Raw genomic sequence first — 11,949 nt, forward strand, 5'->3', positions numbered from 1 at the left:
CACCTTCCGCTTACATTCTGCGTTCGTATTAGCCCGACTGTACATCTTTCGCTAGAATTATTCTGATGAAGAGGTCAAATGCGAACTGGACCACGTTGCGATCTTACAAAATCGAACGCTTGTTTCGGCAAAGAAAAGAAAATCTATGCTTCACTGGAAAAATGTGTGTCAATGTTGTTAATTATTATAAGTCTTGTAATCTACCACCCAGCAGTTGAATAGAAATCGATGAAAACGAAGAGCTGGAGTAGTTAACTCGACCTTCCAGAGGTTTTTAGTGAAATTGCCACTAAATTGTATGCTTTCTGTTTGTTGGCTATCCGCACTCATTTTAGCAGGAAGTGGTGGACGTTATTTTGATCGACTGTAAATTAAACACTTCTAAGCGAAGGGACTTCCTTTTCCAAAACCAAGTTAATCTGGTTAGATTTTAGATGCAGTCGTTTTGGCGCAAATGTGATCTTTTGAAACACACCTGCTGGTAAATGTCAAGTCGTATCAATAAAATCGGATCGTTTCTTCAAAAAGAAAAATCCAAACTAAAACCCACTGTGGCACGCATTCGTGCATGCTAAACCGTGGTCACTACAGTGAAATACGAGTGAAGTGACGAAGTGAGATTTTTCTCGAACGCAGAGTTCCTCGTTTCGCTGTATAATGTGTTGTAGGAGTTATGGTCAACATAGTCCGGTCAAAACATGAGGCACGGTGCAGTTGCGTGAGCGCCTGTGCTCGAAGCAGTGCGGTGGAGAGAGAGGTTAGAATTGAGGTGGAACTGCAGCGATGAACGGTGATAGCAAGGGTCCCGCATCGATCCTAACCGCTGTGCTCTACAGTACCGCTTCAAGCACAACCGCTTAATCAGGGATGTGGCGCAATCTGTTAGAAGTCCGTTCTAGCCACACGGTCGGGGGTTCGGAACTACTCTAAAGCAAACCAAGCCGTTCCTCGGAGTCGATAAATTGATACCGTACTCCATCTAGGAGGATAAAAACGCTGACTTGATATCGGCTGGCCCCGGCAATTTATTTTATTGGCCAACACGCGTTCCAAAACCTCAACGATTACGAATTCCAGTAAAACGCGGTGGCGCATCCTAAGTGGATTGATACGCCAGTAACTTCATCCTTTATCCTTTTATCTTATTCTCTGTCTCCTTCTTTTCTCTCTACCGTATCATCGAAGTTTTTATTTCAGTTGATAATTCCTGAATTATACAATTAAGTGGGCTCTTTATAATTGAAGACAGCATATCATGAGATGGTTAAGAAATCCGTGGGAAAAGCTAGAGATTGAGTTTGTAGACTGCGGGATCCGGGTAAATCCGCTCATCTCTCCCTAACCGTCGTAAAAAACGGGAACGAATTAACTTTGGTTCCTACGAGATATGTTCGAACGCTCTTCTAAGTACACGTTCCGGTCCCCTCAGCAGCCTATTTAAGATTTCACTTGCAAATTTTGATAAAAAGACATCACTGATCTGCACCGCAGCTGAAGTCGTAAAAACGATGTCTTCTTCGCCGTTTTCTAGGACGAATAGGGAGGGATGAGATAAACCACTCCGGATCCACCAAACTACTACCCCATCTCTAACTTTTATCTCACATTTCCTCATCACGTCAGATTCGTGGTATGTTACCATTAAAGGCAGTATACCACGAATCTGAGGTGGTACGGATTTCAGGTGGAGTATTCGTACACGGGGTCGTAGATTATGGAGACCGTGGTGGTTTCGCTCATCTCTGACTGAATCACTGCAAGCAGCCGGCACCTGAATGCTGTTTTGTACGATCCCTTGCATTGCAGCGCACCACCCTTGCACGCGTAGCGTCCCTTACTGCCTATCAGGGCAGTCCGAATTGATTTTCGACGAATCGCAGGGCGGATGCGGCGCAAGGGGTGGGGCGTTGCAATAGATGGCATCGTACAAAACAGCATACTGGAGGCGGCTATTTGCAGTGATGCAGGGAGAGATGAGCGGAACTACCCCTGTCTCCATAATCTACGATCCCGTATACGGATACTCCACCTGAAATCCGCACCACCTCAGATTCGTGGTATGCTGCCTTTAAATAGAAGTCATTGATCTGTGTAGCAGAGAAGATAAAGTAGGATTAGTCAGGATTTCTATTCCAACGTACTCCTACAATGACAAAGCAGTAAAGAGAGAAATTCGGTCTGATTTAATAATTTACTAACAAGTGACCGTAATAAGAAACATGATAGTGGCTAAAACTCGCATCAGAGACGAGAAATTGAAGTTGTAGACTAAAGAGAATTGTTGACAAACTACTGAGAACCATTTCCAAACATTTCATTCTCTTGAAACATTTTCTTGAGCCACCAGACTTTTTCGTTTACTCTCTCCAAAACTTCACGTACCCACAACTAACCTCGTCTTCCTTGTCTTCCCTTTTCAACCTCACACTTCATTGTTAACCCCAGCCTTTATCCTGACCTACATCTAATCAGACGTCCAAGATCTAGGTTGAGAGGAACCGTCAGAAATCCACATGAGCATCTCTCAGGAGTCACTCAGGTGAAGGCATCATATCCCATGATATTTGAAGATGGGCAGTACTAGGTTCCTGTAAGGGTTACCATTTACAGTTTCAAAATTTACAGAAATGAATGGACTTCACTACTACGTCCGTCTTCTTTGGCTTGTTATTTTCTGTTAGCAAATAAGGCTGCAATTAATTATGCGAGCTCAAAAGTTCAATCTAGTAGTTGCCGATGACTTTACTGGACTAGACGATCGCGACAGGTCTGCAGCGAGTAGCTCACCTTTTCTGAACTACTCAACGGTACTAAACGGCGAGCTTATTTTTGGAAGTAAATAACCAAGTTATTGGGAGCACTGAAACGTAAGCATTAGTCCTAGGGGATCTATGTAAGTTAAAGCTATTAAGAGAAAAAAGAAGATAGTCTCCAGAAATAAGAGCGCGTATCCCTCGCCCCAACTACATTTTTCCTCGCCACCTGAATTGTTCTAATGAAATGTAAAATAAATAACAAAAATGACTGGGTCAAAACGACCTGAAGTACACTTATGGGGTGAAGTGTAGTTGGGGGGGGCACTCTGTGGCGCCCTTATTTCCCGACGCTCTTACTTACTTTTTCTCTTAGTGACTTAAGTTTGCATGTCATAGATCCTCTAAGACTAATGCTTAGGCCTAAGGGCCCCGATTAATTTGATTATTTACTTCAGCGAAAGGCTTCGAGGGGAAAAATAACTCCTGAATCCTGTAGACGAAGGTGTGAAGGACTTGGAAACACAGAGTGTAACCATTGACCTAACAAAGTTGAAATTAGAATATGTACCCTACTCGTAAACAGCCTCAGAGCAGAACGTGCAAATTTCACCGTAGAGCCACTTAAGGTTTTTTCAGTTATTCTTTTTAACTCCTGAGGTTGAATTCTAGGCTACTTGCTCACAATATGCTTTAACAATATGGTGGTTGCTATTTCGCGCTTCTTTTACGCAGTAATACGTTTTGACGTACTCTTCCTTTGTCTGATAAACCGTCGTCGTTCCGTAAAATGTTGTTTGCGGAATACTTTCTTATGTTCGACCGTTGAACTCATTCTCTAACTTCCTACCACTTGAAAACCACATGAATCATGAAAGAATAGAAAGAATAGATTTTGAATGAACCAATTTTTTCAGGTCTCAGGGAAGTGAATGTCCTGAATGAAGGTTAGGTCCTGTGCATGTTATCCGTATTTGATATGCGTGTGCTGCCACACCACAAACTTCCTACAACAGTAGGCCGATGTGGCCCCAGAGAAGTATAGTAGGCTCATTCGATTTCTTTTCATTCCGAATTATCTGATGGTCAGATGTTCCTGAAAATCAAACTTAACAAGTAGGTGAGATTTTGAGTAAGATGTTTTTTGCCGATTGCTTGTTTTTTTTTAAATGACTATCATATATTCAATATTTCTACAATAACAGCCCATGCTAGTATTATTTATTACATTTAACGTAATACTCCATCATGAGACATCCGTATAACACGCGTCAACATAACAATATAATGAACAAATATGGAAAATAAGAGGAAGAAAACTAACTGTAGTAGTAGCAATAAAGGTTGGCCCAAAGCCACGTGACCAGAACACACATTCAGGCAACAAGAAGCGCATACGCGACCATAGGATCAGAGGATAATCCAGTCAAGTGGAAAATTCATAAAATTCAACAACATCATAATATAGTATGGTCAAAACGACATGAGACACGGTGCAGTTGCGTAAACTGCTGCGCTCGAAGCAGCGCGGTGGAGAGAACGGTTAGGATCGAGTGGGGACCCATGCTGACACCCCATCGCTGCAGTTCGCAAAGGTCCTACCTCGAGTCCAATCGCTATCTCCACCGCGTCGCTTGGACCGTTGTCGTTTACGCAACTACACCGTGCTTCATGTCGTTTTGACCCGACGTTTTGACATGATTAATGTTATTACGAAAAGCAAAATATTTTAGGAGAACTAGCAAGGCACCAATAATCAAGCACACTTCTGTACACTCAAGGCACACTGTGAATATTAGCTATGGTACACAGTACTCTCATTTAAGCGCTTAGTATCTACACATCTGAGAACATGTGGCAAACTGCCAAACAGGCAAAGAATTTGTGTAATGCAGCTGTCAGAAATGGACTCTTAACAAATAGGGCCGATGAAGCTTCTGATGAAATAAGGCAGTTAGGAACAAAGGAATTCAACTGTAATTAGGATTTAAAGCCATTCTATAACAGATCTCTATTGCTACAAAGAAAATGTCAGTGAACAAAATCGTAACAAAACCATGCATAGGTCTCCCTCATAATAAATACTATTTTTAATAATTATACTTGTATCTGAGAGTGATATCTTTGGGAAACACAATGGTGAAAAACGTCACTATACCAGGCAACAATGAGACTCGTCCAAGGAGTTTGACATATAAAGATCAGGCACATGTTATTTTTGAGTTTGCATTCAAGCGACCTGTCGATTATCAAATGACTAATTATTCCGACGAGCAAATGCTGTTCTGCAATTGGGCGAAGATATTTTTTGTGTGCGCTATGAACACATTGTCCGGAGAACATTGGTTGAGAAGTTGGCCAGTGGTTGTTACCACCTGGAAAATACATGTTAAATGTTTGGGTGGATGCTTAATATCTGCAACCTAATAAGATAATATTCCAGTCACACGTCGCTACTCCTATATTACTTCTTTTCATTTTTTTCTTTACGAGCGTAGCTTCAGCTGTAGGAAAACAGAGCGTCCTCGACTCAACAAATTTAGATGGATTTAGATTAGATTTAGATTTCATTTAGATGGATCCTTGGATGGATATGAAAAAAAGGCGAAATATTGCAAATGCAAATAAAACATATCACACTGTGATTTCTTGCAACCTATCTTGCGTAGCCACTCTTTACGAGAAGCAGTTGAGGTTCTGTAGTTTTTCTTAATTTTCTAGACCGGATTTTTCCCCCAAGAAGCTAGAACTTTACGTGGCTCGTCAATCTCTAAGTAGTGTTTCGATGGCTGGGTGCAACAGTGAGCGGTACAGGGATTATAGACGCATGCACTTACGTCATTCATGTGCTGCCTGTTAGCGTTTTATTCGAACGCATCTGCTGGCGACTGTTTACCTTTCAATGACAACGTGACAAATTGTCGCTTACTATCCACGTTGCGGCGCGCCGGAATGACATGAGTGAAGGTGTTTTTTTACTGTGTGCGACAAAACTGAATAAAATAGGCAGTTAGGACTAACGCATTGATGACCTGCTCAAGTTTTTCCATTTTTAGTTCAGCTACCTAACTACCGTTTGGTTCAGCTTTATTAAGCATGCAACATTAGCGCAGGTCGAGCTTCAGTGAAAGGATAAATAAAAAAAAAAACTCAGTTATTTGAGAGGCATTTCAATCTCTACAATTATGTCTTAAAACAAACAGAGGAAAATTGCCCACTGACCGCTCGCATCATCTCCTTGAACTTTTCTAGCTCATGCCCTTTCGCCAGTAACGCAGCCTCCAGCTCGCTTGATCGTACAGCATGTAGCCGACATGAAGTACAAGACTTAGCTTGGATTTCTGTCTGGGCAGAAGGAGGAGAATGTAACGATTCGTTGAGTGGAGATGCTCCAACCTCTTCCGTTGTGCTCGGTGAGGTAGCGGTGAACACCGTTGATGTGGTTTCTTGAGGGCTGAAAGAGTATCGGTACATATTTTCTCGCGATCGCTTCTGGCCGAGAGCCAGCGGAACGTGTTCATATCAATCAAACTGCTTCTTTCGCGAAAGTACGGGCCCAAAGAAACTTCCTCGACATTCAAGCATTAGTAGTTTGTGGTAGCAACAACAGAGTGCGAAGGCACACAATTTTAATGACACTGACAATGATGATTTTATATGTGAATCTGAAAGATTTACCTCGACGAACAGGACGAATTAGTTGCAGTGGAGCTGAGCACATTGATATGAGCGTCCTCCTGTTCAGTTTTAATGGGATTCACTGGTGCCAGAACAGGCATTTTCGTCTGAACAGTGGGAGTATAGAAATTTAGTTTGTGGTTTTGAAAGGGCAGTACGTCTCAAACCATAGAAGAAAGATTTGCTAGAAATTGACTACCATACTCACCTCTTCGCCAATCACAGAAACACTGTTCCCTTGAATATGACACATGTACATGTGCACAGCAAACGCTGGCTGATTCGGGAATGCTTTACTGCAGAGTGCACAGAAAAGAGAGGGCATCATGGATGGCGCAGGTTGCGGAGGTGCAGCAGCTGGCTGCACTGGTAGCTGGGCAGCCTGCTGGCGGGCAATTAACGCAGCCAGTGCTCGCTGCTGTTGCTGCGCAATCAGCGACTGAGCCATCTGTGAAAGTAGACGGTTTAAGAAGCGGTTCGATTACCTAATAATCTGCTGTCTCACCTTGGCAACGTTTTCCTGGTTAAAATTGAGAAGTGGCTGAGAAATTAACGGGAACACAGGAGATGGTTGTTCGATTTTCATTGGAGGCGTAGCCACACCAGAGCTAAAGATGTTATATGTAAACTCTACGCCCTTTACAGGTATATTTTCATGGACTCCTTTAACGTTTCACACTGCGCAGAGCGCAATAACAAGTATTTCTCTACAGATTTTATCCCTGGAACAACTGGTACTTCAATAGCGATGTACGAGAGCAACATGCTATCTTTTAACGGAGACTTTGAAACGTAAATCTTTTTGCAGCGATAGTGTAGGAGATAGCTGGAGCAGAAAGAAATCTGTTCCCCGCAACACAAGCATTTCCACGCAAACTGCAAGTGCAGACGCCCCATGAAGGGTGCACTTTTCATTGACGGCGACTATAAATCCTCGCGATTTTTTTGTGCTACCTTGCCACATAAAAACAACCAACTGCGTCATGTGCCCGGTGTGTCGCTCAGAAAAAAATGTCAGGAACGCTTGTAACCGTTGGTTACAACAACGAACATATCTGCAAATCGTGCGCGTTGCTCTACGTACCTCTTCGCCTTGCACTTGAGTGCGTGTTCGTCTAGTGATTGCTGTCGAGTGAAAGATCGACCGCACTGTCTACACGAGTAGCCGCGTTCTGCGTGGATTTTCATGTGTCGATTCAGGTCGAACTGAAAGTTTGAGTCGTACGTGGATATAAAGTCAGATTATTACTATACATAGATATAAAGTCTGAGTTTAGAGAGGTAAAACCATTCTGTGGCCCCCGCACTATTCAAAAAAGTTTAAGTGTGATGCACATATTAGCATAAATTGAGGTAGCCACACAACGCGCGCAACAAGACCCGCCCTCTCGAACATAGTTTTATCATAACCCGTTTATGGTATAGTAACATACAGTTTTATCAAGTTTTTTATATCTAGGTCAGCTATTTCTACGTATATTATGTTCTAGAGGAAATATGAAGAGGAAGCAGTGAAGTTATGTGCCATGAACAGAAACGTAAAAATCACTCTTTATCTTCTTACAAAAATCGGCTACTGCACTAGGATCTCTTCTTGATTAATTTGGATGGAATTGACAAAAAAGCAGTGAGTGGCTTTAGAAATGAAACGCAATTTCAAACTCCAAGCAAAAAGAAAAATACTAATTAGTATGAGTTCAAATGTAATCATGTAACTAAGTTACGTCACCGTTATTCTTACCTTAGTTTTGGAATCCTCATTTAGATGCTGTTATTTTATGACTTTATTATTTGTATTATATTGCTTATATTATATTATTTATATTTGTATTCAGTTATTGACAAATACAATTGTCGATTTCGTTAAGTTCCTTTGAGTATTTTGCTTACCTTGAAAATGAACGTCTTCTGACACAGGTTGCACTGATGAGGTCGACCACCCGAGTGGATCATGAGATGCTGCGTCAGATGTCCCTTCTGAAATCGAGCGGTTTTTCATCTCAATGTAGATCCTGACAAACATTCGGGGAAACATGTGGTCATCGTGGCTGGATGTTTAATCCAAAAGCCGGAAACGTTATAAAGTGCAGCTAATACTTGACATTAAACCGTCTCGTAGCTAGTAAGCCCGGGGTTGTGAAACAAGGAATTTAAAGTACAGAATAGCAGTATTACTTCATTTATGAATACGATGTAATAAGACACGTAGATAGAGATACCTGAAAGAATGCCTTATTGCAATGTTTGCATACATGTGAACGCTCTCCAGTATGCCACATCCAGTGCTTTTTTAGCAGTTGCCTCGTACCGAACTCCTTGCCACATTGGGTGCACTGGAAGTGAAGTAGATGCGCCAAGTATTAGCAATTTATCAGAAAAAAACTTGTGACGCTCATGTCTAGATGTGGGTGAAAATCTTCCTATCGCTTAAATATAGTTGGGTCAAAACGACATGAAACACGGACAATTGCGTAAGCGGTTACGATCATGTACGGATCCTCGCTACCGCCACCCATCTATGCAGTTAGTCATGGTCCACCTCGATTCCAACCGCTGCGTTCCACCGCACCTCTTCGAGCGCAGCCGGCTACGCAACTGACCGTGCTTCATGTCGTTTTGACCCGACTATAAGTTGCGTGCAAAATGCACTGGCTGCGAGTTTTCGTACTACCTAGTACCGTACATGATCCGAATTGAATTGGAAATCGAAGATTCAAAGTTACAAATAATCTGTAACTTATCTCTGGAGTTAAGCGTCTAAAAACTTGTGCAAAGCATTGGTAACCGTTTTTCCGTTGAGATGCTGTAGACAGTGGATTTCCCTCATTCGAGGTGAGCAGATGTCAGATTTAAATAATATTCGCCAAATCGGCGGTGAGTTGAATCTCCGTAAGTTCCGTGAAACCTACAGCAGGCAATGCCACGTGGCTTCAATTTCCACTCAAATAAAGTCACGAGGAATGCAGGGAAGAAATCGGACATCGGCTACATAACTCACATCCTAAGTATACATCCGCTTCAGTGCGCTTCAACTGTGTTCGCGGACCTATCACAGTACTATGAACTGTTTTTTTCGCAGCATGTTGTAACGGATGTTGAACGAATAAAAACAAAGCTGCTGCTGGGAGAAACCGTCAGTTTTGCTTTCATACTTATGTCCTTTGCTTCTGCTGTCTTTCTACTCTATAGTAATATTTCTTACCGTATGTGGCTGTTCGCCACTGTGTGTCCTCATGTGAGTGGACAGCTCTCTCTTCACAGCAAAAATGGTATGGCACACATCACACTCGTATTGCGGTTTGTCCTTATGGGACGTGGTGTAGTGCAGATTCAACTGGAGTAGAGTTCAATCAATCAATATTCATGCATCCAATATCGACATTGAATTGCTGGTGAAATCGCTTCGAAGAGGGACTTGCGCTGACCTGTTGTCGTTCGTCAAAACGCGTCGGACAGAATCTGCACTGGTAACCTGGTTTTAGGTCCTCAATGGAATCGATCGATTGATCGAGCATGGAGTCGTCGATCATTGAGTGATCCATCTGGTCATCTTCGATGTCATGCGACAACATTCCATCGGTCAGATCAGAACTACTCGGCGAATGTCGATCCACTTCCAACAAGTCATGGTCCTGTAAAAAACGAATTATCTGCTAATGCTACAGTAACCTCCCTGTTTCTGCAGGTTCGAAGTTTGTGGTTTTCACAAGCATTTGTCGTCGAGTATGTCGCGTTCAAACAGTCGCACGAGCCGCAGTGCCGTACCATCGAACAGCTGAGTTTCTCATCACTCAGCGGACAAAGACAATAAAACTGGTCGTGCGACGGCAAAAGCTGCGCGGTTGCCAAACGGCGAGCGTACTGAAGGTGCAGCAATACCACGAGGAGTGCAAAATGAACACCCATCCACATTTGCCTCATACAACATTCGATTGAAATGGACATAGCTTGTACTGTATCGCTCAGGAAATGGTGCATCAACACATAAAGGTTGCACTAGGCGAACTTCGTGAGAAGGACTGCAGCTAACTTTGTAAAGTTAGTTAACATCAAATAACGTCAGAAAAAGGAAACGATGCAGGGATGAGTGTAACGACAATGTGGTATGGGGTAAAATGCAGTTCAGGGAGAGGGAAGGGGGCATTCAATGGGACCCTTATTTGCGGAAGTAATTAACTAAATCAATCTTGGCCCCAGGGCCTAAGCATTAGTCCTGGAGGATCTATGACGTGTGACTTAAAGTTACTAGAACAAAAAAGAAGTAAGATTGAGCGCAAAGTAATGAAGAGACTACTGAGCGCCCCTCCCTCCCAAACTTCATTTTCTCCCGTGCGATGAAATTCTTCTAACTGCTTTCTTGTGTCCTATTTAGCCATATCACCGCTAACATAGGGAGTTTGAAACCTTTCACAATTTCAAGTCATGGAAAAAATGTTGGCGCTGCACAGTGTGCAATTGTTTTGATTTTGGATGACTGTTACGCTTCGCCTCGAACTCGTCTAATCAACTCTATACTGGTGTGAGGTTTTGAAATGGTAATTTTGATTGTTGATTTCTATCAAAATAAATCCCCTTGGATGTGGATTTCTTCCCGGGTACAAGTCTTCAGAGGGTTTGATTTAGGTCTGTACGACTATGAGTGACAGTAGGATTGCAAAGTTAAGCGACTCAGACAATCCAGGAAATCTCGAGGCTGTTCTTTAATTGGCTTTTGAGAAGACAGCTCTGTATGTTGTGCTTTTTCCGCTATATGTCCGTACTTTGTGATACTGTGTGCCTCCGTTGTCGATTCGAAAGCTCTTGCACATCATATCATATCATATCGTATCAAGTAGACGGGTGTTTGGCTGAGCAGTACCACATAAGACATAACACAAGAGTTCGTCGCCTAACTTTCAGCCTATCTTTCTTTTGATCTTGAGACGAATTTGTCAAAATGGTTCCACAATCAATTTATCTTACGGTATGTTCATCTCATGATATTTTTGAGCTCGGGGATTTCGCTCCTATACCATTAGATTTTTAACTTCCTCATATTTGAAGCATTCTTACAGATTGTCACGTTGTTAAGATGTCTTTCAAGTAAAAGGCTTGTTTCGAGTAAAGGGAAAGAGAGGATTTTCAGAGTAGCTGTTTTAGTAATCAGCAAATTCGATGCAACTGCGCATCTGTCGCAACATTTGTGAAATTTCAAATGGAAATGGAAATCCTAGTTCCAATTGCAAGTTGTCAATCGCGTTATGTGCATAAATCTCTGTGCGCGGTTTTCGGAACATCCGTTCCGTGGGAATCACGATGGACCAATACGAACACCTAATCTGGTAATCATCTGGTAACGCTGTGGTTCATTTCGACTTCCTTGCTATTGCTTGTACGATCCACAGGTATCACTCACCTCGATGCGGCCCTGCATGTCTAACTGTGCCTTTTTGTGGTCGTGCATGTGCAACTCCAGCTCATCGAAAGTCGCGTACGAGTTTGGACATTCTGTGCAGAGATAGCAGCAGTTGCTGGACAT

General features: G+C 42.5%; 1 protein-coding gene across 1 annotated transcript; it reads right to left on the reverse strand.

The window, feature by feature from the left end:
- Window positions 1-5,014: 5,014 nt before the first annotated feature.
- Window positions 5,015-11,949, reverse strand: RB195_002177 (uncharacterized protein; the record flags this gene model as incomplete). The annotated part of the gene is made up of 11 exons (XM_013442623.2): window positions 5,015-5,128; window positions 5,976-6,207; window positions 6,432-6,538; window positions 6,640-6,879; window positions 6,937-7,039; window positions 7,516-7,637; window positions 8,322-8,408; window positions 8,651-8,764; window positions 9,634-9,765; window positions 9,857-10,063; window positions 11,827-11,949. The coding sequence occupies 11 exons, from the start codon at window positions 11,947-11,949 to the stop codon at window positions 5,015-5,017; spliced, it is 1,581 nt and encodes a 526-aa protein (XP_013298077.2).

The sequence above is a fragment of the Necator americanus genome, chromosome IV (genome assembly GCF_031761385.1).
Source record: "Necator americanus strain Aroian chromosome IV, whole genome shotgun sequence".
NCBI lineage: Eukaryota > Metazoa > Nematoda > Chromadorea > Rhabditida > Ancylostomatidae > Necator > Necator americanus.